The 27,855-nt window shown below is 39.0% G+C and overlaps 2 protein-coding genes across 2 annotated transcripts; one reads left to right on the top strand and one right to left on the bottom strand.

The window, feature by feature from the left end:
- Positions 1 to 747: 747 nt before the first annotated feature.
- On the top strand, positions 748 to 9,524 carry dpysl2a (dihydropyrimidinase like 2a). Its single transcript, XM_042000403.1, has 14 exons — positions 748 to 1,109; positions 3,417 to 3,505; positions 3,652 to 3,836; positions 3,998 to 4,162; positions 4,391 to 4,452; positions 4,588 to 4,668; positions 4,753 to 4,821; positions 4,932 to 5,052; positions 5,138 to 5,294; positions 5,533 to 5,674; positions 6,769 to 6,939; positions 7,068 to 7,247; positions 7,335 to 7,536; positions 7,630 to 9,524. The coding sequence occupies exons 1-14, from the start codon at positions 1,068 to 1,070 to the stop codon at positions 7,719 to 7,721; spliced, it is 1,758 nt and encodes a 585-aa protein (XP_041856337.1). The 5' UTR covers positions 748 to 1,067; the 3' UTR covers positions 7,722 to 9,524.
- A 2,451-nt stretch (positions 9,525 to 11,975) lies between these two features.
- adra1aa (adrenoceptor alpha 1Aa) lies at positions 11,976 to 27,114 on the bottom strand. Its single transcript, XM_041998383.1, has 3 exons — positions 26,814 to 27,114; positions 20,273 to 21,675; positions 11,976 to 13,119 (listed from the first exon to the last, which is right to left on the bottom strand). The coding sequence occupies exons 2-3, from the start codon at positions 21,147 to 21,149 to the stop codon at positions 12,578 to 12,580; spliced, it is 1,419 nt and encodes a 472-aa protein (XP_041854317.1). The 5' UTR covers positions 21,150 to 21,675; positions 26,814 to 27,114; the 3' UTR covers positions 11,976 to 12,577.
- Positions 27,115 to 27,855: the final 741 nt, after the last annotated feature.

Genomic DNA, 27,855 nt, shown 5'->3' on the forward strand with positions numbered 1-27,855 from the left:
TACACTGTTTTCATCACATTTGTCATATTAACTTATTACAAAGACAATGATGAGGTCACTGTTTTCTCAGTCTGATGGATAATATTATGCCAAGGTTTGTTCCACCAGTAGAAAGATGTGGGAGTCTGATTGGTATGATGTAGCATTGCATTGGAAACATGACATCAGAATAAAAACTGGACAGCAGAGAAGGAGGAGGAGGGGGGAGGGACTTCTTACAACACTACAGTATTTCAGTAAACAACAGGAAACAATACAAAGCAGGGAAAAAAACAAATTTTCTGAAATATTACATTTATTTTATTTTTATTTTCCCTTGTTTTTGCTATTTTACATGATCTAAAATGTGTTCAAACGTTGTCACTTTTGTTTTTGTTTTACACTCCAGAATCTCTGTAATATTTCATGTTCTTGACTTGGACATCTGTTATTCATTACTTTCATAAGCAAAAACGAGTGTTAATGCAAGTTATCTTACACATCATAAACTCAGGGTAAAAAAAAATACACTTTCTGATCGCACAGACTAGTTAGATAATTTAACTGAACTAGTTGCATAAATTGAACACTGATTTGGGGGGTGATTTCTTAGCATACATCTTTTAAACATATTCCTGGGTAACCAATGAAGGTGTTTTTCCTATGCTGACCTGGCAGAGTAAGTTTAAAAAGTTGTACTGTATTTAAGCCAAATGGAGTGTACATAAAAAGAAACTTGGATCTGTAGCTGAGCAGGGCGGGGCAGTGCGCATGCGCCATACCTCTTTGTGGCCCTTGTCTTCTTTGGTGGTTGTCTGGTCTTCAGGGACCTGTTCCAGCAGTAAATCCAAGGATAGCACTGTTAGGCAAATACACAATTTCTCATTTTACATATTTTGTTAACCTCCACTCTGCATAGCTTGTCGCTGACACACATTTTCAGACACAGGCGCTGTACAGCCAGGGCGTCGACTGACCATCAAGCAGAGAGCATCCATTCATCCTTTCATTGGCAGCTGAGGTTTTCAGTCTAGCTAGCTAGCGTTAGCCGAAAGGCAGGTGGCAGCTGTGTCAGAGGGAGCTACAAAATGTCCGGTTACCAAGGAAAGAAGAACATCCCACGAATTACAGTGAGTATTGTGGCATTATATAATTATCTCATATTCAGTGGTGGTGAATGAGCATACACCCCAGTGTTAGATCAAAGCTAGCGCTTAGCTACGGTTTCTATTCACTCACACTGACGCTGTCAACAGCCGCAGCTCAGCTTCATCTCCACACATTCGGAATAAGAAATTAACAATGGTTATTTCACTTGGTCTATTTCAAGTTATTATTATTTTGTTATTATTATTTTATAATTATTGATGTGAACATATGATAGTATTTTCTCTGAAATCCACACAAAGACCAGCTCTTCACTCCTCTAAGCTACTGTTGTTATATCTCCTCAGTTCCCTCATCAGCATCCTCAGCGCAAGGTGTATTTAACAGGTTTAAACACTGGTCCTTTCATTTTCATCAGCTTATGTATCATCCTCGACTTTCTGTGTTCTGGCCGCTTTACCAGCACACCCCCCCCCCCCCCTCCTCCTCCCTCAGTGGTCCCTAATTGTGTATTTTTTTCCTACATGATGGAATTGAACTCACATTAACCCTGTTAAATGGTGCTAATTTCATTCGATAATGTCAGTTTTCATTCACTGTCCACAGTGCAAGTGAATACAGTAGGATTGCACTCCTGATTAACAGTAATAACAGCTTTATTGTAAAGTAGGTCAACAGAGAGTGTCCACCCAAACCCTATGATCATGCAGCTGTCAAAGCCAGGAAGCTGAGGCATACAGACAGAAACTCCTTAAAGTTTTGTACACACAATTTGGGTGGTTGTCAGGTCATCTGCAGGTCAAAGCAAAGTTGTGAACATGCAGCTCTCAAATCCCAGACACAACATGCAGACAGCAGCAATTCTGCAGCAGCGCCCCAGGCCTTCAGACTCTCAGTCAGAGCCTGTTATTTGTCCCAAATAAAGCAAATAGTTTTATTCTCCAAAGCATTGATGCAAACACAGATATTAGGCTAAAACAATCTCACATGACATTGTCTCCAGAGTAGGAATGTTTGTATTCTTTGTTTAATAACTTCATAAGGAGGGCGGTCCTTCATCTTTTTACTCATATGTGATCCAACAACTCGAGAGTGCACTTTTTTTGTTTCTTTTTAGTTTCAGATTTATTCGCTTGCTAAAATATATAATTGACATGCTACAGCTGTACTTATAATGATGGAAAAGTTCCCTTATCAAGGTTTTGTTTATGTTGATGTTTGTACTGACCAATGTTTGTTTTTTTTCTATATTCTGTTTAACTAAATGCCAACCTTTCTGTGTAATACAAAACATGTCAAAAGCATTACTAACTGCACTCTCCTCTTTTTAACACTATTATAATGTTCATAGAGGGTGGATTTGTTACAGGACTTTTTTATTAGACTGAATTACTTCAGCTAGATGTCCCTGATTAAAAATAAATTTAAAAAATCAAACACTGTTTTGTGTACGCAGAATTCCAGCTTACTTTGCTGCTTGCAGTTGGCACTTCACCAGATATATTAAGCGTGTTGTAATCTGGTCAGTTTAATGAGCAACACAGGATTAATCACAGGGGCCCATTTTTACAGTAGAGAGCTACATATGGACTATATGTCTTTTTCATCCTGATAACATCACTTTAAAGAGTTAGTCATTACTATTGCACAGTATTGTACTAAGGTGCACATCACCTTACACATGCTCATTTGGTCAGCAATGAATGTGCTCGCCACTGATCAATGAGTGCTGTCATCGCTGACCTCAGTCACATAAAAGGCTCAGGTTATGTGACCCACTTATGGCAGCAGTGGTCTTTGCAATCATGTCAATACAGCCATGACTTGTGTAATCTAATGCATTTCTGTTGTCCTTGTCAGCTCACTCTGGGAATTAAAATACAAGAATTTCTTCACAGTATACCATTTATGGTTTTATTAGCTCTCATTTCTGTCCTCAGAGGTCTCAAAAAGCCTGTAGGACAAGTAGGCCAGCCTGGTACGGTTTCCTCTCATTTCATTCAGGTGGAGCTAATTGTGCCTCTCAAGAAAGCGGCACTCTTACTTCAGGGTTTTGATCTCAGATTGCTTCCCCTTTAAATTATTTTTTTTTATAGGACTAACTTGTGGAGAGTAATCCAAGTAGAAGATATACAGAGCTAAATGAGCCACTACAGTTGAGCAAAGGTTCTTTTCTGTTTAACTAAGCTTTTTGCTTTTCTGAAATGATCAAACTAACTATGGGTTACTGGCTACTTAGACTTAAAAGAAACTGTTTCCTGCTCTGCGTATCTCGTGCTGAGAAGAGTAAATAAACTAGGTGATTTTAAAGTCATGTCTCCTCCTTACAGAGCGACCGTCTCCTCATCAAAGGAGCGAAAATAGTCAATGATGATCAGTCCTTCTTGGCTGATATCTACATGGAGGATGGAGTCATCAAGTAAGTTCTACTTGAAGATTAATTGTGCTTCTATTATTTTTAATAGGAATGTAGGTGTGCTCAATTCATTGTGATTCTAGGAGCACAGAGCATCAGTTTCAGGTATCCTTCAATCATTTCTACATATTTTGTTTTGTTTCCTTCAGGCAAATAGGAGACAACCTCATTGTTCCAGGTGGAGTTAAGATCATAGAGGCTCATGGAAGAATGGTGATGCCTGGGGGTATTGATGTGCACACCCGATTCCAGATGCCTGACCGAGGCATGGTGGCAGCAGATGACTTCTACCAGGGCACCCGGGCGGCCCTGGCTGGGGGCACAACCATGATCAGTATGCACTGCTTGTGTTTCAGCCAGCTTAACACACAGTGATCTTCTTTCAGTGCAGATGTGCATGTTGTCAAGTGTGTAATTTAATTTAACAGTCGGCCTAAGTCCAAAAAAAAAAAAAAAAAAAAAAAAAGATTCAACCTGCTTGTTTGTATTTTGTAGTTGACCATGTGTTGCCAGAGCCTGGTGCCAGCCTTGTAGCTGCTTTCAAACAGTGGAGGGAGTGGGCTGATAGCAAGTCCTGTTGTGACTATTCCCTGCATGTGGACATTACTGAGTGGAATACAGGCACCCAAGAAGAGATGGACACATTAGTGAAGGATCATGGTATGTTAGGAATGTTTTCATCTTATAACTCAATTCTCTGGTGTTTCTTTGACTCTGCTTCACCATAAATCTACTCTCTTTAAGTGACTAAAGGGGGCGGGGGACATAACTGAGCGTTTCTGCTTTATTCTTTTGATCTTTACTTTTCTCCTTCGCTCTGCATTATTCCTCCTTCTGCTCTTTTCATTCCACCTTTTCCTGCTTTTCTCTCATAATTTCTATCTTCAGGTGTCAACTCTTTCCTGGTGTATTTGGCTTACAAGGATGTTTTCCAACTTTCTGATTCCCAGGTATGCTTGGTGTGTGCTCAGTATTAGTGGAATTTCTGCAGTCATCTGTCACAGCAGATTTTTTCAAGGCTGTTAGGCATCTTTGGTGCAGACGAATGCCCTGCTGTCTAGCTGATGTTTTTCACATTTTTGTAGATCTATGAGGTTTTCAGTGTCATCAGAGATCTCGGAGCCATTGCACAGGTGCATGCTGAGAATGGAGACATTGTTGCAGAGGTAAGAGAACCGCTTTGTTAAATTGCAGCTGTAAGTAATTTTTAAGCACGTTGCGGATCATAATGTCCTTGTCTGTATATTTAGGAGCAGAGACGTATATTAGAGCTTGGAATCACTGGCCCTGAGGGTCATGTGCTCAGCCGTCCAGAAGAGGTAAGAGTCCTACAGTTTGAGAGGTAACACTGAACATTCAGAATACACTAGCAAAAAACATAGAGGCCTGTATTTGTCTGACCTTATTGTTTTCCTGTCATTGTCTGCAGGTGGAGGCCGAGGCCGTCAATCGCTCTGTCACTATAGCCAATCAGACCAACTGCCCCCTCTACATTACCAAGGTGATGAGCAAAAGTGCTGCTGATGTCATTGCTCTTGCTAGGAAAAGGGGTAAGAAGAGAAGTTTTTTATTTAGCTCTGCCAATAATCTGGATTCTTCTATTTTGTGCTCACATCAACCTGTCTGCTCCTACAGGTGCTGTGGTTTATGGGGAGCCCATATCTGCCAGCTTGGGCACAGACGGTACCCATTACTGGAGTAAGAACTGGGCCAAGGCAGCATCTTTTGTCACCTCTCCACCGCTCAGTCCTGATCCCACCACCCCTGATTACCTCAACTCTCTGCTGTCATGGTAGGTGCTCTGGAGCTGGGACCTAAAGATAGCTGGAACTCAGTGACATGACAAGTGTGTCCTCTGTGTGCTGCATTTTATTTTTGCCCATGTAAATGAAGTATTATCATTTTGACATGCATTATAAAAATATTAAATGTAATAATGTTTCCGTTTTCATATATAAAACTAATACAAATGCCACATATTGCAATTACAGTATGAAACATGGAGTTTTATTGTTTTCTTTCTTATTTAGTGGGGACTTGCAGGTGACTGGTAGTGCTCACTGCACTTTCCAGACTTCTCAGCGTGCTGTGGGCAAAGATAACTTCACCATGATTCCAGAGGGCACCAATGGCACTGAAGAGAGGATGTCCCTAATCTGGGACAAATGTGTGGTAAGCTTTATGCAACCCAATTTTAACACATGCCAAAGTTACTCATTCATTCATTCATTCATTCATTCATTCATTCATTCATTCATTTTCTACCTCTTATCTGGGATCGGGTCACGGGGGCTGCAGCCTAAGCAGGGAAGCTCAGACTTCCCTCTCTCTGGCCCCCGTTTTCCAGCTCATCCGAGGGGAACCCTAGACGTTCCCAGGCCAGCTGAGAAACATGGTCCCTCCAGCGTGTTTCTGGGTTTTTCATGGGGTTTCCTCCCAGTTGGACATGCCTGGAACACCTCTTTAGGGAGGCATCCTGGCCAGATGCCAAAGCCACTTCATCTGGTTCCTTTTGATGCAGAGGAGGAGCAGCGGTTCTACTCTGAGCCCCTCCTGGATGACTGAGCTTTTCACCCTATCTCTAAGCGAGAGCCCACAGCCACCCTGCAGAAAAAACTCATTTCATCCGTTTGTATTTGCAGTCTAGTTCTTTCAGTCACTACCCACAGCTTGTGACCATAGGTGAGGGTTGGAACGTAGATCAGCCGGTAAATTGAGAGCTTTGCCTTTTGGCTCAGTTCCTTCTTCACCATGACAGATTTATGCAAAGTTCGCATCACTGCAGACCCCGCACCACTCTACCTGTCTATCTTCTACTCTGTCCTTCCCTCATTAATGAGCAAGAGCCCGAGATACTGGAACCTTGGCTGAGGATTGTGGTTTTGGATTTCGAGGTGCTGATTTTAATCCATACTGCTTCATACTTGGCTGTAAATTGGTCCAGCGAGAGCTGGACATGACGGCCTGATGAAGGTAATAGAATCACATCATCTGCAAAGAGGAGACCCAATCCCAAGGCCACCAACCTGGATCCTATCAACACATCAGCTGCTGAGAAATTCTGTCCATAAAAGTTATAAACAGAATCGGTGACAAAGGGCAGCCTTGGCAGAGTCCAACAGTTTGGACACACTTACCCATTAAATCCAACGGATAAGTGTTTCCAAACCTTTCACTGGTAGCGTACCTAGTGGGGAATACTTTTGAAAATCTTTGTGTATTGTCAGCTAGGCTGTATAGGATTTTGTTTTTTGTTTTCCCAAAAGGTGGCGGGTAAGATGGATGAAAATCAGTTTGTGGCAGTGACCAGCACAAACGCAGCCAAGATCTTCAACCTGTATCCCCGCAAAGGCCGTATTGCTGTGGGGTCTGATGCTGATCTTGTGTTGTGGGATCCTGACATGACGAAGATCATCTCAGCAAAGAGCCACAACCTGGTCAGTACTTACTTAGCATTTCTTGACTCTTACATCCCAATGTTTTAATGCATACTGAGACTGCATTGTTTGGATTGTTTGTGATGGGTTGATATTTCCATGCCATGTAAAACCTGTTCTTCTTCCAGTCTGTTGAGTATAACATCTTTGAGGGGGCAGAAGTGTGTGGAGGTCCTCTGGTGGTGATCAGCCAGGGCAAGATTGTGTTGGAAGACGGCAGCCTTCACACTACAGAGGGGTGTGGGCGCTATATCAGCCGTAAACCTTTCCCAGACCACGTGTATAAGAGGATAAAAGCTCGCAGCATGGTCAGTCTTCGTGCATGTCTGAGCAGACTGTCTCCCACTTGTAAGGTTCCTCTTCTTGCAATCTGATAAATTGGTCTGTCTTTGTAGCTCACAGAGCTGCGAGGAGTTCCCAGAGGCCAGTATGACGGGCCTGTGTGTGAAGTGACTGCAACTCCCAAGGTGATATCAACAGTTTCCTCAGTGAAGACTTCTCCTGCCAAGCAGCAGCAGCAACAACAACAACAACAACAGCAGCAGTTTACTCACCAGCCAGTGCGTAACCTCCACCAGTCTGGCTTCAGTCTGTCTGGTGAGTAAAAGCAAAATTGCAGTCTTTTTTTGTAGCTGGTCTATTTCATAGCCAGGCAGCTAAGTTCTGTTTCCCTGTGTTTTTATTTTAAAGGTGCCCAAATTGATGACAACGTTCCTCGTCGCACCACTCAACGCATCGTCGCTCCCCCTGGTGGAAAAGCCAACATTACCAGTCTTGGCTAAGCTAATTCCTCAACTGAGCCCGGGGTGTAGGGTGGGATGAGACCAGAGGCCACAAACACCAACGTCACATCACATCTCTCAGCATCTCTGACTCCCCTTGCACCCCTTATGTCCATTTCTATTCAAACACTACCACCATGTCACCTCATGAAAGAAAGAAGAAAAGCACTGTTCCAAATTGTTCCATCTTTCCTGCCATATTCCAGTGTCAAGGAATGATCAAGTGAATTGAAGCAGCTTTTTTCGCTGTTTGTTTGTTCAGTTTTATTATTGATTAATTTGTTTACATTTTTTAAAATGTTTATTGTACATGTTTTAGCTCTTAGCTGTCCCTGTTGGATCAGAAAACTGGATGAGAACTCATCAGGAGAGACGGTTGTTTACGGTTTTTCTCTCTTCTTTTTTCCCAGATAGTCAAATGTTTTGGAGGTCTTGTATCGCACAACCACTGTTAGCTGAAAGTAAATCTATTGCTGATAAACTTTAACAGGGATGTTTTAGTGCAAATGTTGCTATATAGTTAATACAAAATTTTCAGTCTTCATTAAAGATTAGACCTCAGAATAATGTTCTGGAATCTCTTAAGAGCTTTGAATTTTTATTTGAAGTTTGCAGTATTTGGTTTTTGATTTTTTTTTGTACTCAGCTGAGCAATTCACCCATGACTTCCTTTCATACTATAGTTGCACTTTCTTCTTTTTTTTTTTGTTTTGTTTCATGGTCATTGTTTCAAGGTCATTTCTGAAAAGCGCTAACTGCACTGAAAGGAAAATAAAGGGTATTTCAGGGTTAAACCACTCATTCAGCATGCCCCTGAAACTTGTCTGGCTCATGACATTTTGTTGGAAAATCATGAACCTTTTCCCTTGTTTCATCATTGTGTTTTTTCTTCGTGTTTTTTGAAAGGTTGTCAGGGTAACAAGCCTCCAATAATCAGACCAGCGTTTGTCATTCAGATAACAGATGGATGCTACAATGATGTTTGATAGGAGCATTTTGCCGACAACCTCTCTGCACCTGGTGCTATCTGACCTTTGCTGCATATGAGCAGATGATGTCTGCATCCAAGCAGCAGACATGTAAGCTTTGTAGTAAATAGCAGCCAGGGTAGAGTCTGCATTTACCCAGTTTTCACTGAAATTGTTTTGCACCTGTAACAATCCAAATGGTAAACGTGTATGTGAGCTTGCAACTTTGAATTTGTATTGGATATGTTTTAGGATATATGTTGACTTATTGCCTGCCTGTTGTGTAAGATTTTGATAGCACACTGTATCTATGAAGGCTCTTTAAAGAAGTGAAATGATGAATTTGGAGACCTGATTAAAAAAAAAATTTCTGTATGTATATGAAGTCCCTCACAGTGTGCTGATGATGTGTCCACTGTTCTTGGTGTTAGTATTGTGAATGAAGTACCAGATACTGTATATCGTACCCATACCTCTCTATTTGCCCAGTCTCATAAACACCAGATTCACTTAAGGTAGTTATTGTATTCACTAAACTATCGCAAGTTGTCAGTGCAACCACGCGCAAAACACCAGATCATTTCTTCCTCATTGCCTCGTCAAGTGTAGGTTTTGTATGCAAAGGTTACAATGTGATTAACTTTTGGGGAACATCCTTGGAAATGGTTATAGAGTTGTAATGTTGAGCACTGTTGTTTGCCCTCTTCCACTTTGTGCGATACTCTTGCTCATGTATGTTTTGTAGGATACCAGAATTTGGGGGGGGGAATCATCAGTCCTGTCAGCATTTGACCTTCTGTGTTGACTTCAGTGGATTAAAATAATAAAAATTAAACTAATAGTGCTGATTTTTTCTTTAATCAACAGTGGAATTTTAACTAGATGTGTATCTAGTTTCCTGATTTAAGACAACTTAACAGTAATTAGGTGCCACGTACAGACAGTGGTAGGAAGGGGATCTGCTTGTTAGTTAAGGGATCAATGCAAATAATCATAAAACTTATTTGTCCTAGAATGAAACTTTTCTATCCTGAAGGAGGCTGTTATTTTCAGGGTGAAAACCATGAATATGGAAGTGATATGGAGCTAAATTAGAGTCATAATGTTTGTTCATTTGAAAGAAATATTTGAAAGTGAAAATATAAGCTGAAAATAAAAATGGGGTTTTTACTGTGAACTTTGAAAAACAAATAATTAAATTCAAAGTAAAACAAAATGCTTCAAATGTTTATATCAATTTGAATTTCAAAGGGGATTTTTTTTGTATTTTTCTAAAAAAAAAACTAAACAAAATTTTTTAGTGTATATTTTTTCAAGTTTGAGATATTTTTTATTTCAGTTTCAGATTTTTATTGTTTTATTTCATTAAAAGTCAAAACCCTTTTTACAGTTTCAGATTTTATTTCACCTTCAGGCTTTTTTTTTTACACTTTCATATTCCTATTTTTCAGTTTCAGTTTCAGAGCAGCTTTAAACTTGATTATTTATTCATTTCATTTTCTTTTTTTATTGTTTTTTTTAGGTAATATCTTGGACCATGACTGTAAAATGGGTGTTTTTTCCAAGTGATAGGATATTGTAATATTGTTATTTTTAATTTAGCATTTAAAGAAAAAAACACCTTCCATTTAAATATTGAAATGTTCTCTTGGATTCATAGAGAAAGCTCTTGTAAATTACTTCCTCGTTGAAAAATATAAATATGGGTGACTCTGCAGCCAGAAGTGGATGGGTGAATGCAATGAGACACTAGGTGGAGGCACAGAGTTGTGGTACTGAATCTCTGCATTAAAACTCCAGTGTCTTGTACAGTTCACCCAAAGGGAAGCTAGCTGTCAGTAAAGTGAACAGAACAAGTCATGGCAACGTCGCACTGAGCACACACATCAGCAAAGTTGTGTGATTAGTTGGAATGATGCCTCTGGCTGTTTGACATTTGTCCAATTAGGACTCAACACAGTGAGGGCACTGATTAAGCTGGAGAGAGGAATCTTATATCAACATTTTGAACCCACTGATGGAAGCTTTAGAAAAAATAGATAAATAAATAAACATCTGCAAGGTTTTACATGACTAAAGTCTCTTGGAAGTGTGTATGAGTCACCAGCACCACTTGCTCTTATCTAGAGAAACACTGAGATTGCTTGTATAAGACCACACTCTGTCATGAGTGATCTGTCATGGTACACAATCTTTCATGTTGATAGACTGTGAGCATTAAATACCTAACCACTTAGAGTTAGAATTATGGTCTTTGTTATTCAGTCTAATTGCACGCTGAAAATGACTCAGTCATTGTGCATCATAAATATAAAGGCATATTCTCCAAAACAAAACACAAGAGGGGTGCTCTTGCTCGGATGCACTCTGCATCAGAATGTGGCAAAGCTATAGGTCTAATTATTGTATTCATTTCAGCCATTTAGTTTGGAAGAAAATATATCTTTATAAAGTATCACACACAGGTATTTATCAGCTGATGTTTTATTTACAATCACACCACTTTCCATAAAGAGAGATAATAAAGGGAGGGGTTGAATTAGGTGATCTGTACCATCTGCAATTTATTACTGGACTCGGTTCCTGCTCTCCTAATGGCACCTACGCAGAGATGGTCTGATTTACAGGTTCACACGCCAGTCAATGACAACACGGACACTTGCATGCTCTCCCACCATTCTGTCTCATCCCTCCCCCTGCAGGGAAACTGTCGACTCCACTTCCACGACTGATCTTAACTTGGAGAGGGGGAGGCTGGCTCACTGATGCTGCCTGCATATCTTTCCACCCACACTCAGAAACGGAGCACATCTTGGTTCCACAGTAGGAGTAGCCAGCAGAAAATAAGCCGATACAGTTGGTAGCACTCGTCTTCTTGCCCTTTGATGTTTCTGCGTAAACAGGAAACACTTTGCACTCTTGAACTCACACTAAACACTTCTAAGTTTCTCGCCTTTGGATTTCAATAAAAACCACCCACTACAGCAGCTTTAGAAAGGCCCAGGCAAAAAGATATAGTTGTTTCTTAAAAATGAGGAGTGTGGCCTGAGAGAAGAATGTCTCAGACTTATCTTGACATCTCTAAATCTGGTGGATTTTTTAAGAGGCTTGGGGTCAGTCAGGATTGAGGCCAGCAACCACAAGGTCAGTTAACATTCCACAGAAGTATATTAAGACATCCATCTGGCACTGTTCACAGTTACACAAAATTGTGGGAATGTGGGCAAATATTTTGAGAGGCAATATATATTGAGTGCATGCCAAAAAAAAAAAAAAAAAAAAAAAAAGGAACAAAGCAATGAAATATTAACAGAAGTCCAAAAAATCCTCATGAATCCTTTTTTGGGAATATGTCTTACAAATTTATTGTAAGTGACTCTGAAGTAACAAAGGTTCCTGGTATTAGGTGTTCATAAAGTAGTGCACAAAATTTACTTTCACACTGGGAACAGTATCTGGCAAACTTCTGAGACAAAAGGAGCAGCAGCATTCTTTAGCTGGTTTGAGAGATCATGCAACAGATTAAATTTCCTTACTTTGGCATATTTATACCGCTCTTCTGTAATATAAAATATGTAAACATTTAGAAATCTTTTACTTAGTTGGTCCACCACAAATTCTGCTTCTTTTCTTTCCTTTCTCAAATATGATAAAAAAAAACTGCCTTATTGTAACTTTTGCAAAGCTGTATTCTGCAATATAGAGGTTAACAAAACTAAAAAGTTGTTTTAATAGAAGCCATGCATTTAACATGGCAGGCAAAGGAATGATATCCCAGCTGAGATACTCAAAATTCAGATCAAACATCAATCATACAGACAAAATGAAATAGGCTTTCATCTTTGCCCCAAAGGAGAGTAATAACTAATACAAGAATGAGTATGGTGGTTATACAGGCTCTCCTTTTTCTGACAGGGACAGTTGGTGGATCTTAATGGTGGGAAGGTCTCCAACAGGAGGAGGATCTTGAGGGGAAGTCCCAGCACTGAGGATGCAGCAGCAGGTCCGGTGGAGACTTTTGTTGCAGAGTTTGGCCACTTTGGCTCTGCTTGTTTCAGCCTGTTTGGATCCACTGCTGATGGGACCGCCAGAAAAGACCTTCCATTCCCTGCTGTCCCTGGAGGAAGGAGTTCTGGAGAGAGCTATAGAGGAGGAGGGGCTAAGTCTGCAGGGAGCCCCCCTGCTGTCAAGGCTCAGAGTGAGGGCTTGGCTGTGACCTTGTGTTTGACTTTGACTTGCACTCAGATGAATGTGTTGTGGTCTTGGAGTCATTCTCAAACAGTGAACTCCAAGTAAACTCTGGAAAGCTTTTTTAAACTCCTGGTTGGAACATGGGTAGATGATGGGGTTGATGCAGCTGTTGAAATAACCCAGCCAAAAGGTGATCTTGAATACAGTATCTGAAGGTCTATATGCAGGGAACATGGAGCCTGTAGTGACAGTACACACACATTTCAGTAGATAGAAGAAGAAGCTGAAAAGTACATTTACAAATTTTAGGAAAAGCATATAGCCACACAAGGAGCTTTGTAAGTAAACACATTAGAAGTTCTGGTTTAACAATCCAGCGGCAGGAAAGCGGCATCATTATTAGGGTTAATCCTTTTGGGAACTTAAATATCTGTATAAACTTTGGTCCAAGTCCATTCAGTAGAGATAGAGCTTTGCATTTTAGAGCTGCTGTTATTTGTTCTCATGTCTGTTTTATCAGATGTTAATTTTCTATTAAATGACCACATGATCAGCAGTTATAAATGCAGTCACATCATTTTACTTCTTTATATCTATTTGCTCATGAATTTCTGTTTTCCCTCATTTCCAATTGATCTAACATTTCAACTCCCCTCTTAAGGTTTGAATAAAATAACATAGTCATAATTTGTACTGCTTTTTATTGAGGGAACCACTCATGAATGTGAGTGGAATCTCTAATAAAGAAGCACAGATAATGGCTTAATAGGCACATTACATGCAGGCCGCTTTGTCATTGTAAACATAGGTGACTTGTCACATACTCAGTGGCTGCCAGTGAAACATAATAAATAATTTAATGTCTGAGTTCTGGTGCTATATTGTTCACTCTGTCATTTTCAGAAATAGAAAGGGAGAAGCCTTGTGAAATGCTTTATTTGGCAAACTGTTGCAGATAGTAAAATGTGGGCTTTGGAAAAATGAGGTGGTGATGTAGATGGATGGAGAGAAAAAAAGGGCGAGAGTTTGGGAGCAAATAATTATGTGCCTGTCTGTCCTACTCATAGACTATCCCCAGCTGTACTACAAAGAACAATTTTATTACTGCCAGCACTAGATTCTTTGTTTATTTATTACTAAACATAGCGATGAATTGCAACTGCAAAATCAATGTTTTGTTGTCCGAGATCAATGAGGCATCTTTTGCTTTGTAACTTCAGTTTTTGTTGCTTTCAATCGAACAGCAACATGTTTTGACAGAGAAAAATCCTTGTAAATCTGTTGCATAATATGTGGTGGTTCTGTTATAAAGACTGTTTTTAGTAGCCGGTGAGATTTTGCTCATGCAACAACAAAAATATGAATTCTTGGAAGGATAAAAACTGAACAAAGAGGCAGGGATTTGATGCAAACTGAAACAGCAGTCATTGTAATACAAAATTGAAATATTCAATTCAGTGCACACACACACACACACACACACACACACACACACACACATATATATATATATATATATATATATATACAGCTCCTGAAATAAATAAATGACCACTACCATTTATTCCTAAATCTGCATCTCTCAGTATTACTACCAAAATTTTAATTTCTCTGCAAGCACATCTTATTCTGCTTTACCAAGACAACAAAACTACAATTAGGCAGAGGGTAAAAACAACTTTGAACTGAAAGGGATGACCACAAACTCGTCACTCAAGAACCAGAGGCTGACATCAAGTGACCATCAAACACAGTGGCAAACTGAGACTGGGGTGAAGTTCACGACAAGAACAGTAAGAAACAGGCTCCTACAGGCAGGACTGGAGTCATGCAAACCTCACCTTAATCAGTGAGAAGCAAAGACCTCAGGCTGAGGTAAGAAAATGACCTCAGCCTGAAGTCTTACTCCAGTCTTACTGGACTGTAGAAGACTGGGGTAAGGTCATCTTCTCTGAGTCCAATTTTCAATTTTGCCCAACACTATAGTCGTTTTATGGCTAGATGGAGACCTGGTGAGGCCTACAAACCACAGTGTCTTGCACTGACTGTTAAATATAGAGGAGGATCAGGGATGACCAGGGGGTGCTTCAGCAAGGCTGGAATCAGGCAGATGTGTCTTTGTAAAGGATGCATTAATAAAGTCATATACAAGATTATCCTAGAAAAAAACATTTACTTTCTTATGCTAAAACTGTTCTCCCAACTCAGAGGATTACAGCAGGACAATCCTCCATGCCACACAACCTGGGAAATCAAGGTCTAGATGGAGGATCAAGAGCCTGTCATAGCCAACTCAATCTCTAGATCTAAACCCAGCTATTATCTCTGGAATGACATGAAGAGGAAGATGGATAGTCACAAACCATCAAACAAAGCTGAGCAAAACTGAGTAGTTTGAAACAGCAATTTGAGCAGATTGAGCATGGTCTCTTAATTTTCTATATATATATTTGTATATATATATATATATATATATATATATATATATATATATATATATATATATATATATATATATATATATATACATATATATATAGCAGACCAGAGCAATGGAACAAGCTGAACCGTTGCTCCATTGTGTTTCAACAAGGGCTAACAAAAAGGGGCTGCGCAAAAGTTGAATCTCAACATGATTTTTAAGGTTGTTTCATAACAAGGAAACAATCTTTGTTAAAAATGTTTCCTGCAAGAGTTCAGCAGGGCTATAGGCCTATCACAGGTGGGCTTGTCCCCTAGTGGGACCAGCTGAGGCTGTTGGATTATTTACAGGCTAGCCTGGAGTAAGTGTATGTTAAAATGTCATCCTCTCTTTGGCGTCCTTCGGTTAAAAGAACAGGGGGTCTCTGTGTATTGTTGGTGCAGCGAAAACAGCTGTGCAGTTCAACCAAATCCTTCCTATCATGTTAATCATCATGGGTGTCAGTGCAATAGATCTGCTTGGCAGCGCTTTGATCTTCAACTTCAGCCATTGTACCATCATATCTTAGAGAAGTTATGTGTGATTTCCTGTTTCATGCACCCTTTGAGGAACACTGAAGCCACAGAGTTGATTTTCTCATTTTGTGTCAGTCAAGTGATTGATGCCAACTAGTGAAACTGGGCTTGCTTAATATGTTTTCTTTCATATTTCATTCATCAAAAGGTTGATACAACTGAAAAGTAAAGTTGCCCAGCTTTAACTTTAGTACACTCAAATTTAGTTGCCAAATAACCGAAAATTGTTCATTATCATTATTCATCATCATCTTAAAAGGTAAGTTTGGCATGTCTGTAGTATCTTACCTACACACTGAAGGCTAAGGTGAGGGGTGTACTTTTGCTGATGTGAAATTAATCAGGCTGCTCTCACAAGTGGTTTGTATAATTTCTTACAAAAATAATACACAGATACTTGTTCATATCCTACAAATTCCTGAACCCATTAGGGCGATGACAAATCAATGGAGGCACTCTGATGTGTTGTCTGCAGGATTTTTTTTTTCCAAAACAACAACAAAAAAGGCAGAAAATGTAGGAATTTTTTTTTTAATATCTTGATCATAACTTTACTGATTTAACTCTGGTACACTGAAAGTTTCACTCTCTAATAACATAATTTTTTGTGTGTAGGTGTAGGTCTTTTTTACCTGACCACTGACACTTAGATAGTTTCATTTAGGTTATTGAAAAGAATAGGTGATTCTTTTATTATCAAATCACCACTTATATTGGTAATAAGAAGAAGTATAGTAGGACGCTGAACTACCAATGAGGCACTTGCATTTTATGGGCTCCCAATTCAGACATTATCACTAGATTGAATGGACATTATCAGTGGTTATCAGCCTATTTAAATGGGACAGTGGGCTGTTATGATCTATCCATATCAATGATCAGCAGCATTGATACAGGAAGAATTCTGATCCCATCGAAGAGGAATCCAATCCAATTGCAGACCTCAAATCCTCAGCATTACGATACATTTTAAGAAAAAAACTACGTAAAATTAAGCAATTGAAACTGTGACTATTAGCAAAACAACAATGAAAATGCTGCGTCTCATTCCCAATGGCCACTAAACAGTCTATTTTTATTTACAAAGATTCTCTAAGGTCTTGTAAGATTGTTGCTAACATGGTTGCTATGGACGTTGCTATGTGCATAGCACGTTTCAGTCTGTTTTGGGCTGTCTGCTGTCAATGGGCTGCGTTGTATTTCAAATTATAGCCAGTCAGCAGTATTAGGATTTTTTTAGGCTTTGTCTCTATTTTCAGGAGGATTTTTTGTTCTTTTTTCTTTCTTCTTTAAAAGTTTGCCATGTCATCCTATAAAGCACTTCAATATTGTGGCATGGTTTTTATGTCATGATGGTTACTTGAAATTACACTTACCTACAAGGATAGTTGAAAATCTGTGTGCAGATCAAATCTTGTACTATTACCATAAAAACATTATCAATTTGGGTTTACACAGGTCTTTATAGACCACATCCCTGATTAAACTTTTACTTTTATTTATTTAATCAAACAGGACTTATTGCTATGTTTTAAAACCCCTACGGTACTTTATTTAATTAATTATGCACACGCAATTACCGAAAATGTTTTATATTTAGTTTAAAAATGCATGCAATTGCCTTCTGTAAATAGTTTTTACATTCCAATTTCACATCAATAAAACTTTGTCATTTAATTTTTTCTTTCATGTTATTTCTCAACTGTTTCTGAACTGGTAGCTTGTGGCACTGACCTCTCATGTTGCTGGAAATGCATAGCAATGTCATGCATAACTTTTTGTACTATATTCTATACACTGAATTAATATATTAACCAACAAATGTTAGTCATCATATTGACTTCACATCAGCTTACCTCCCTGAGTTTCCTCTTGTCTTACTCTTTTGTGATTACCTTTAGGCTGAAAAACCTCTGACTGCATATTGACACCAATCACTGACAGCACAAGTCCATGAAACAGTTATTATATCACACAGCTGTATTCTTATAAACGCCACTCTCCAGCAGACTAAGAGGGTCATGTGTCACCGTTATGACTTACAAATATAACATAATAAATATGCTTCAAATATGATAATTCACACAAATTAGGAGCACAAGTGCAGTCCAGAGACTGACACAGTGACAGATGACTTAAAAAAAAGAAACACTGTGGGTGCATGTCATTGATGCTTCCAGGTTGAATCCCTCTTTGGCATGGAGAGATTTTTTCCTTGCATTTGGAAAATACATAATGGAAGAGTCCTAACTGGGTGAAGGTTACAGCAACGTTCTTACAGCCTACATACGCAATAGCTTGAAAAACAGACATGGCTGTTAAATAGCTATTAGCTGGCAACCTAACAGCTAAACATACAGGGAATTAATACTTCAGTGTCCTTTGACGGGATAAATTATGATGCTAACAAAGAACTGATGAAGCACAGAAACAGCAACATGTGAGGAAACATGTGAAACAGGAAATGTCAAAACAACAGACCTGAACAGACACATGTTAGATGGCTACACACATTATTAAAGTTATCCTCAGTAGCAGTTATTTCATGGTCGCTGTTTAAACACAATAAGCCACGGGAGCACCCAGTTAAAGTATTCTCTTAATTAACGACAACTCGCTTTACACTTCTTGTCAGTCCTGGTGAGGAGATTCTGAAATGTTAAGAAGAGACAATCCTAAATAAAGATAAAGCCTAACAACATGCCTTAAAAGATTAGTGACATGCTCAAAGTCCTATGGTGTATCTTCTCTGATGATATAATAGTGTCTTCTCCACCAGGCTAAATCAGACAATCAGGAGTTGTCCAGTTACATGTCAAAATTAGACCACTGCTTGGTGAGTCATTGCTAAAGTTATTATCCACAGATATATGTGGCATGTGATGCCAGTATTAATAAGCATTAGTAAGCTGAGGAGGCTTTACTCCTTTCTCAGACAGGAAAGTACTGAACAAAATAGTAGCAGCTATATTTACAAGCATGAGAGCATGGAATAAATAAAAACACCAGTGAAAGATGTGACATATCTCATATCACTTGGTTCAGATTTCCCACTTATATTATTGACAACAAGGCATATGGTATACAGTAGTTCACACAAGGTTGGCAAGCCATGTAATTATTTCCCCTCAAATTGGTTTGCATCAGGCTTTGTGCTCTTGGGAGAAACATCGTATAAGGTCTGACTCCAGTGTGATGAGTTTATCTGTCAGTAAAGCAGTGGCACTGAGATGAGTTGAGTCAAACACAATGGGGAGAAGAAGCAGGGGCAGATATGATTTGACACCTGATGCAAAGGGCAGCAATTTCAATGTATGTTAGTCTGAAATCCTTGGCTTTTCTTTACAGATAAGGAGGACAGGTAGACATCAGGGATATGAATGATTCTTAAAGTCTATTTATAGGATGCCAACCCTTATGTTTACTTCTGTATGCTGCTCAGGAGGCTACAAGGCTTGTGTGAAAAACCTCACACAAAGGATCCACAAAGGAGTAATTCAGTTAACATGATCTGACCATTAAATTCGTAGGCACTTAAGAAAGCAGCAGAATGACTCAGTGAATAGTTCTGTAAAATGGATTAATGTAGAAGTTAAATAGTACTTTAAAAGTAGTCTGACTTGTGCAAATTTAGGGCGATCAAGAAAATAAGTTTTAATGACTAAAAGGTTCTCTTAAAAAATGCATTGCTTGAACTGAACTATTATTTCAAAGCAATAGTGCTTTGCAATAGACTGTTTATTTTTACTTTTATATATTTTTGTTTTCATTTGCTTTTTTTGTACCCAGAAGCCCTTTCACATTTCACATCATTTGTTTGATGTGAGGCTAAAAGTGAATTGTTAGCTTTAACCTGATTCAACAGACATGTGATGTATATCACACAGGGTGATAGGACAGGTGGCTCTAGACATAGGTGGTAAAATTTTATGACAACATAAGTACTGTTTACTGAGGACTGGTTGAGGATGCTGCAGTCAGCCAATAATTAATCCACCAAACAAACAAAGCATTTCTTACTCTTTTAGAGGGGATTAGAAAAGCTTCTTAATTTGTAAGCTTGGGAGCGAGCCTGTGCAGCTGTCCACCTGTTTTTAGATCTAAGATGTGCCAAGATCCTAGGTAGCCAGCTGAACAGGGTATACTGAGGCCAACTGTAAACACGCCAGGACAGTACTGGACAAACTCTCGGGATCATTCATACCATTCATACCTGGTATGAATGATGCCCATCTAGAAGTATAAACAAATAACATAAAAGCAGATCCAGTGAAAAGAATATAACTTCTATCATGCCTTGTTGATTTTGAAATCAAATAAATGGTGCCCAAGTCTTGTACATCACTGACTCAGAAAATAAGAAATTAAATGAAAGGTAAACATGGGAATACTCACCAATGGGCAGCACCAAGAAAAAGGGCAACCAGCACAACACAAAGCAGCCAACCACGATTCCTAAGGTCTTGGCAGCCTTCTTTTCACGTGAGAACTTGAGCAGTCGCAGTGCGAAATGTGTGCGACTGCGAAGAGCCTCATCCTCTGATGCGGTTGTGTTTCCACGGTGTATCCTGAGAATCACTTGCTCTGAGTCTGACTTTTCCGTCTTGTGGCCTTCTTTCAGGCCCTGGCTCTCTCTGTGAGCTACCACGTAAACCCTACAGTACATGATTAGTATGATGACAAGAGGGAGGTAGAAGGAGCCCACAGCTGAGAAGATCGCGTAACCTGGTTCCTCTGTGATCTTGCAGATGGACTCATCTTCTGGTGCTGGCTCTTTCCAGCCAAACAAAGGTCCAATAGATATTATGATCGACAGCACCCACAGCAGCATCACAGCCAGTAGAGCTCTGCGTTTTGTCACTATTGCTGGGTACCGCAGAGGGTAACTTACTCCAATGTAGCGGTCCACAGAGATCACGCAGAGGCTCATAATGGAGGCTGTGCAGCAGAGCACATCCACAGCTGCCCAAACATTACAAAAAACTCGTCCAAAAACCCAACGATCCAGGATTTCAAAGGTGGCAGAGAAGGGTAGCACTGTGGAGCTCAGGAGCAAGTCCGCTATTGCGAGGTTAACTATAAAGTAATGTGTGACTGTGCGTAGGTGTCGATGACAAACCACAGACAGGATTACCAGGATGTTCCCAACAACTCCAAACATGATGAAAATGCCAAGAACCAGGCCCAAAACCACAGCCTTGACCACATTGAGCTCTGGCAGTAAAACTTGGCTGCAGTTGGAGCAGTTCTGTGTCACTGAAGTTGGGGTCATATTGTCAGACACAGGAACTATTAGCTGTACAATGTGACACTAATATTCAATACTGTCCTGTGCAGCAAGGCCAAAACACACACCTAGTTAAGCTCTCTACAGGACAGAAAGGACATCAGGACATTCTCATAAAAGCTATTAGAGTAATGTTCACATTAAGTCTTGTCAAAACATAATTTGAATGATGATGCCTCGGGCAAATGAGCCATTATGCCGGCAATATATTAAAATCCTGTGCAGAAGCACAGAGAGAAGCATAGAATTTACAATTGATACCTACTGTGCTGAAACATTCTAATCCATCTTGTAACCACTGATATTAAGCAGCTGGTGCAACATTAAAGATAAGCCTAGTCAAACAAATATTTCTCTTTGGACCTGAATTTCATATCTGTTGTATTGAAAGCTGGAACGGGATATGGCTTTTCTGGGCAGGGTGGGAGGTGAGCAGGACTCAACATCCAGGCTGTTCCTGTTGAACGTAGGGGCATATTGAGCGTCAGCACAGAGTGACATCATCCAGTGCCTTTGAAAAGAGAGAGACAGAAGGATGCACTTTAAGAGAACTGAGACAGCCACCAAACAGTAACAAAACACAAAAGCGTCTATCCTTGTTTTGCCTATAGTTTTGTGTTTGAATTTTTTTTCTTTTCTTTTCCATTTCATTGCTGCTCAGCTCTACTGTGGGTGAGAAATGATGCCTGAACTACAGCTGTGAGATCAATGTGGCCACAGACTAATCTCGGTTATTGACTAAACACAATATGAGGTAAAGAAATAAGGAAACTTGCATCAGGGATGACCATTTTCAGATTTCCGCTGATTTAGGAAATGTTGCACAATTAAATCTCTGTTCAAGTTTGAGATAACCCAGAATAGCTGGTATGTCAATAATACAACAGACTCCATCATTGCTTCTTTGTGGTGCTAATATGATCTTCAAGTGACCTACAGCACACTAAGATAAGCCTGACCTTGCTCTTAATCTCTCTTTTAAATAAATCAATATCATACATCTAGACAAGACAAGCCTTTTCATGTGCGTGATCAGACGTTGTGACATTGAGTTTTTACTTTAGAATTCACAAAACACTTTGATATTTTAAAATATTCACATGAATAAAAACAGTAATGTCATTCCCACAACTTGCTAATTATCAAATGGGAACCAAGAGTAGATAAGCTAAGTATGCATGAGTAAACCTAGCATGCATCCTTGTAAAGTCAGAAAATTATCGTTTTGCTCAGATTCAGTAAAAAGTAAATACATTTTGCATCGTGATATAGTTTAAAAAAAAAACACTGGTTAAAGTTCAAGTCTAAGTCTTCATGCTGATTTAAACTGTCTGCTGTCTCCATAGTTTCTGAACATTTTTATTTTACATAAAATATTAAGAATGCTAATTAAGTATATTCATGAATTTCTATGGAGATTTTGTGACCTTTGGACAAAGTCAGACGTTTTTTTGTTTTTTTTTTTTCTCCCAACTGTCTGCTAGACAATATCACTGTGTCATCCCAGAAGCTTGAGATTGGTGTATTTTAGTGCTTGCTTATAATTGCCTGTACAGCCTCAGTGGTTTGCTGGTATCATGAGAATTTTGTTTTATTAACATATGTGGTCAAGTTTAACTCATGACTGTTTGTAAAAGACATCATGTGTCTAGTTTTGTGCTTTTTTTGTCATCACTAAAACAATACATTTTTATACTTATTTTGAACCTTTTGTTTAAGTTTGATCATTCTGTGTATTACTCAACATTTAAGTTTTGCCATTTCAGATGTTTTCATTACATATAAGCAGGTAGAGAGGTTTAAACTCATAATTATAAGGATGTGCAGTTGGCTGTGACAATGAAAATATTTTCTGCACAGCAACCAACGTGGTCACAGTATGAGTACTGCATCATTTATTGATATGTATTTGTCACATTGTGCCAGGAGGATGTGTCAAATTCCAGGGTGTGAAAAGCAGTCACTTTTTCTGACCCTGCCACTAAGAGAGTGTTTTTTTTATATATCCCTCAAAGAAAAAGCAGTGCTCAGTATATCAAACACATACATCCAATAGTAAACCATTCACAGTGTGGGAATTTAATTAAGTGAGTGTCAATATGCTGACCAACAAAGGCTGCGAAAAAAAAAAAAAAAATCATCAATGTTTGTTTGTTGGGCTTTATATTAAAGAAAAGACATTTTGATCCATTTTGTGTAATAATGTTTTAGGAGCCAAGAATAATATGAACAGTTCAACTTTTAAGATCTTGTGTGTCACTTTTGACCATGTACTGTCAAAATATATCAGTATTGTTCCGCACTTACACAAAATGTGGTATTTAGAGACCAAACATAAGTTTAACATAAAAATCTTACTTATTAGAAAATGTTCACTTCTGACTCTCTGCGACCAGAAAGACAAGTGTAAAAGTCAGTTAAATTTGTAGTGTCATTGGGTGCTGATCCTTGTGCAACGCTGATGGTTCTTCGTCATGGCCCGGCAGAATAATGTGTCATCGTGACAGGAACTCCTTCACTTTGACAGATGTGAAATTAATCTTGCCAGTGCAGATTAAATAAATGTAGGTTAAATGAGACTAGAAGTGAGGTCCTGTTGACAAAGTTTGGATTTTGTTAAGCTGCTTTGTTGGATTCTGTATTAAAGGTTCATCTGAGTCCTGACTATCTATCTATCTATCTATCTATCTATCTATCTATCTATCTATCTATCTATCTATCTATCTATCTATCTATCTATCTATCTATCTATCTATCTGTCAGTATTAAGAAAATTAAGGATTTATGGAGTCACCTCAAGTCTGTAGTTCCTCCCTCCACTCCTCTTCACCACACCATTAACCACTGAGTGACCTTTTCCTCTGTGGCCCACAAACCGCAGCTCCACTCTGCGTGTTCAGATGTTTGCCATGTTTGACTGACTTTTATGTTTCAGGATAGCTGCTGTGCTGGCACAGTGCAGCGAAGCCTGCATGTAGTAGCAATCGTAACACAGCACCTCAGAGCTTCTTCCACCCACTCAAGTACAGGAAAGAGGCTGGTAATAATGCCCATGAGATAATTATGAGTTATGTTTGCTGCAGCGAACAAATCTGTAAACACCATCATCTTTCTGACTTGTTAAACATTTAAAAATAACCCAGATATTTTAAAAGACAGTTGTTATTAGATATTGTAATTTAAAGCCTTATAATGAGATAAATAAGCTTTTTATTGTCTATCCAGTCCTTTGGAAAGTAAATGCTTTCAGGCTAGTTTATTACAGTTTTTCTCAGTCGCTTTGGTGCATTTCTCACATCATAATCAACATTTTAACAGCAGTTAGTGCGTTTCTCCAAATAATTAGTACAAACTGCAGAACCTAGTGGATAACCTGCAAAAGCCTGTCACTTGTTTAAAATAGATTGTTCATTTCTCAAAAGCAAGTATTTATGTCAATGAAACTGTCAGAGCCATCAAAATAAAATGTCATTTCACCACGGAGTACGAACAAGGTACTCAAATGGTTTAGTCACGTTTTCATTATGACAGTCTTATCTGTAAGTGCTTTTGAATACAAAAAAGTCAGATCACTGAGACACTACCTGAAAATGCCCAAGACAGCACTACACACTGCATGTACAGCCATTTGAAAACTACAGTAAAGTTACATGTTACTGTTGTTAGTAGGGTAACTGAATACATGACACAGAATACATTTGTTTCACTTGTTCACTTCATACACTCCTTGCAATCTTACAGTAACTTGTTCACAGATTTATGCAGAAGAACATACACTTTCATCACCTATATACAAACCTAAAGTAAGTATCAACCCTTGGTGAAAGTTGTGCACAACTCTAAACAATATACTACTGTAACAGTACATAAATATTACTGCACTGTATGTAACTGAACTTACGAAATCCCACCTGCATCAAGACGTTTCTGTCTGTCTGGCCACATATTTTCATCGACATCACATCAGATATCATCCTTTGCAATGCAGCAATGAAAATGTGTCCTTAAGTGGTGAATCCACCCCCTGCAGGACTCTGCTGTGAACTCATTGCATCCTGCATTCATGGCTGCTTGCTGAGCCATGTGGATCCTGGTCAAACACCTTCCCCCTCTAGGCAGAGAAAAACTCCTCTATTGGATTTAGTGAAAGCTGAGGGTCAGCTGAGAGCAGTTGTTTAATTTAGGAGACATTCCAGAAAAATATTAAAATGAAATGTTTCAAATCTGCTTGACAGATTTTGATAACTATAGTTTAACTCTTTTGTGGTAATGAAATGAATGAAGCAATGAAATAAGGACTATTATTTTGTGGGGATTGACTTATCTGCAGTTGTAAGTATAGTTAATTTTGACTGATATGCCCAAAGCAAATGATATAGTCATGAAATAGCAGTATTATAGCAAATACTACATGTCCAAAAGCATTTGCAATTTGATCAATGCAATAAGAAACGGTACTCTGGTGTGCACAAAGGACTACTTCTTGTGGAGTTTGAACTAATAGTTATAAGAATGTTAACTCTGATGTGAGAAATGCACCAACGTAACTGAGGAAAACTGTATTACAGGGAGGGATGCTCATACCAGAGCATACAAAGATCCAATATAAAGACATGAATATCTCATATTGTATTTGTTGCTGTTTTATCTTTTTCAAACTAAAAATAAAATCTGAAAACCAGATATTGAAGTGATTACTAAGTCAGTCTGAGGAGATTGGGTTTCAATTGGATTGCGTCTCCTGTTGATTCAGAGGTCACATTTGTTTCCAGCACTAATCTGTTTAATATTCAGAGCAACACAACTACACGGGGGGATACCGAGTGAAAGGGCAGGTGCACTGCAGGGTGGCCCCAAATCAGTGAGCAGTTATAAGTAGCCAGAGATTACATGCCTTGTTCAAGAGCTTTCTCTTTCAATGCTGATCTATTGCTGAATAACCTAAACATAAAATATAATTAACGTACAATCATATGTTGATTATAGAGGACAGCTTGAAGCTTCTACGTGTTCTAATTGTTCAGGGGTAAACAGCCATTCTGGCTCAAATCTAATCATTTTAACAGGTATGCAGAGCAAACCTCAGCATTACTAAATCTGGCCTCTGTGCTGGACTGCCTAACAGAAAGTGGCACCCACCTTAATAAAATAACAGACACAGTCAGGATTTGTCACAAGAGACCGCAAGAAAGACAGACCTCTTTGTTATACACTAATGAAAACTTCATATCATGATAATAATCTACCTAAAATAAAGTTTTCTCATTGTTTTAAAAAACGAAGCTTAAATAAATGGAAGAAAAAAAATGATTACAATAAAAATGTGTGGCAGCTAAACCAGCAGGCTAATAATAGAGCAGAGAGACTCAACATTTTCAGGCAAGTTGTTTTTTTTTAGAAACAACTTCAGCATCCAAATGAACCGTTTTAGAGCTACTTGTCCACAGCTATTAGGCTAATTCAATGAATAGGCTACTTGTTAACCTCAAATATCGTATTCATACTTCATTCAACTAATGAAGGAACGCATTCAGACTTAATTTACAAAAACAAACAGATTATAAAAATTAACGTGTTAAAAAGAAGAAGAAGAAGAAGCAAACAACAATAACGTCCATACTGAAATTCCTGAAATGAACACTAACTCACCCAACTTTAAATTTGGGTTTCATACCCCAACGACTTGGCTGAGCCCCATTTGGACACGACTGTGACAGCAGAGCCGCGCTGGGAGGCGGCAAAGAGGAGAGACGCTCATCGCGGGGAGCGCACACATCTGCAGTATAATCGCTGGCGCGAGCCCCAGGTGCTCCGAGTGTCTTCAGATGATGACGAGCTCCAAATCACACACTGCTGTCTCGAACTACTTTCATCCCCGAATTACCCCACCACCAGCAGCCGCAGCCACCCAGCCATCCTCACATCACTTCACTCCCATTCAGCATCACTCGCCGTGCGTCATCACACCCAGTCACTGTCGACCCCGCATGACTTTTCAAACGGTCGTCACTCACCTTGCCAACTGTCAAACCGTAAGAATACATAGAGAACAACTGAATGACATCACTTACCGTAATAGCATTGTTCTTTGCTTCTGTCAGGCTAAACTTTGAGTTAGACCCGATAGAAACAGTCTTAAAATTGATTGTGAAGATGGTTGTGTGCAGTTTGCTTTGATTAAATGACTAGACTCTTAAGATATAAGTATTTTTTTCTTTTCATTCGTTTTTTTTCCCCCAAAAGATAATGTTGAAACTAATGATATTGTCTTATTGTATTTTTGTGCCATTATAGTAAAGGCTTTAATGTCCTTGACTAGAACCTAAATATGTCATGGAATAGCTATAAATTTCATCCGGAGACAAAGGAGATGGCTCTCCACTTTGCCACGATGATGTTGCACAATCACTTTGTTTTCTTTTTTGTGTAAAATGTGATTATTTTTTAACTGCACGCTAATTGCTGTAAGAAGTGCCTTCTGCTCCTTATGGGAAATATTAGCCTCTGTGGAAAGCCAGAATGGTTTAAAAAAAAAAGAGGTAATATGTGACTGCAGTGGATGCATATCATTTACAGTGCCTGAAATCTGAAGCATATGAACTTTACCAGCTAGTGCGTTTTCTCTATTTAGAGGTTATCTAGAGCCCTTATTACAGCTGCTTTGAGTATCTATTTACTTATGGGTCTTTTC

This window comes from Melanotaenia boesemani, chromosome 11, assembly GCF_017639745.1.
Source record: "Melanotaenia boesemani isolate fMelBoe1 chromosome 11, fMelBoe1.pri, whole genome shotgun sequence".
NCBI classification, from domain to species: domain Eukaryota; kingdom Metazoa; phylum Chordata; class Actinopteri; order Atheriniformes; family Melanotaeniidae; genus Melanotaenia; species Melanotaenia boesemani.

Bases quoted from the DNA above. Each gene is read 5' to 3' on its own strand.
- dpysl2a (XM_042000403.1), top strand. From the start codon at position 1,068: ATGTCCGGTTACCAAGGAAAGAAGAACATCCCACGAATTACA. The intron at 4,453-4,587 runs GTATGCTTGGTG...ACATTTTTGTAG, and splicing joins TCCAACTTTCTGATTCCCAG to ATCTATGAGGTTTTCAGTGT. The intron at 5,675-6,768 runs GTAAGCTTTATG...TTTTCCCAAAAG, and splicing joins TAATCTGGGACAAATGTGTG to GTGGCGGGTAAGATGGATGA.
- adra1aa (XM_041998383.1), bottom strand. From the start codon at position 21,149: ATGACCCCAACTTCAGTGACACAGAACTGCTCCAACTGCAGCCAAGTT. The intron at 13,120-20,272 runs GTGAGTATTCCC...CTGTCACTACAG, and splicing joins TTTCTTGGTGCTGCCCATTG to GCTCCATGTTCCCTGCATAT.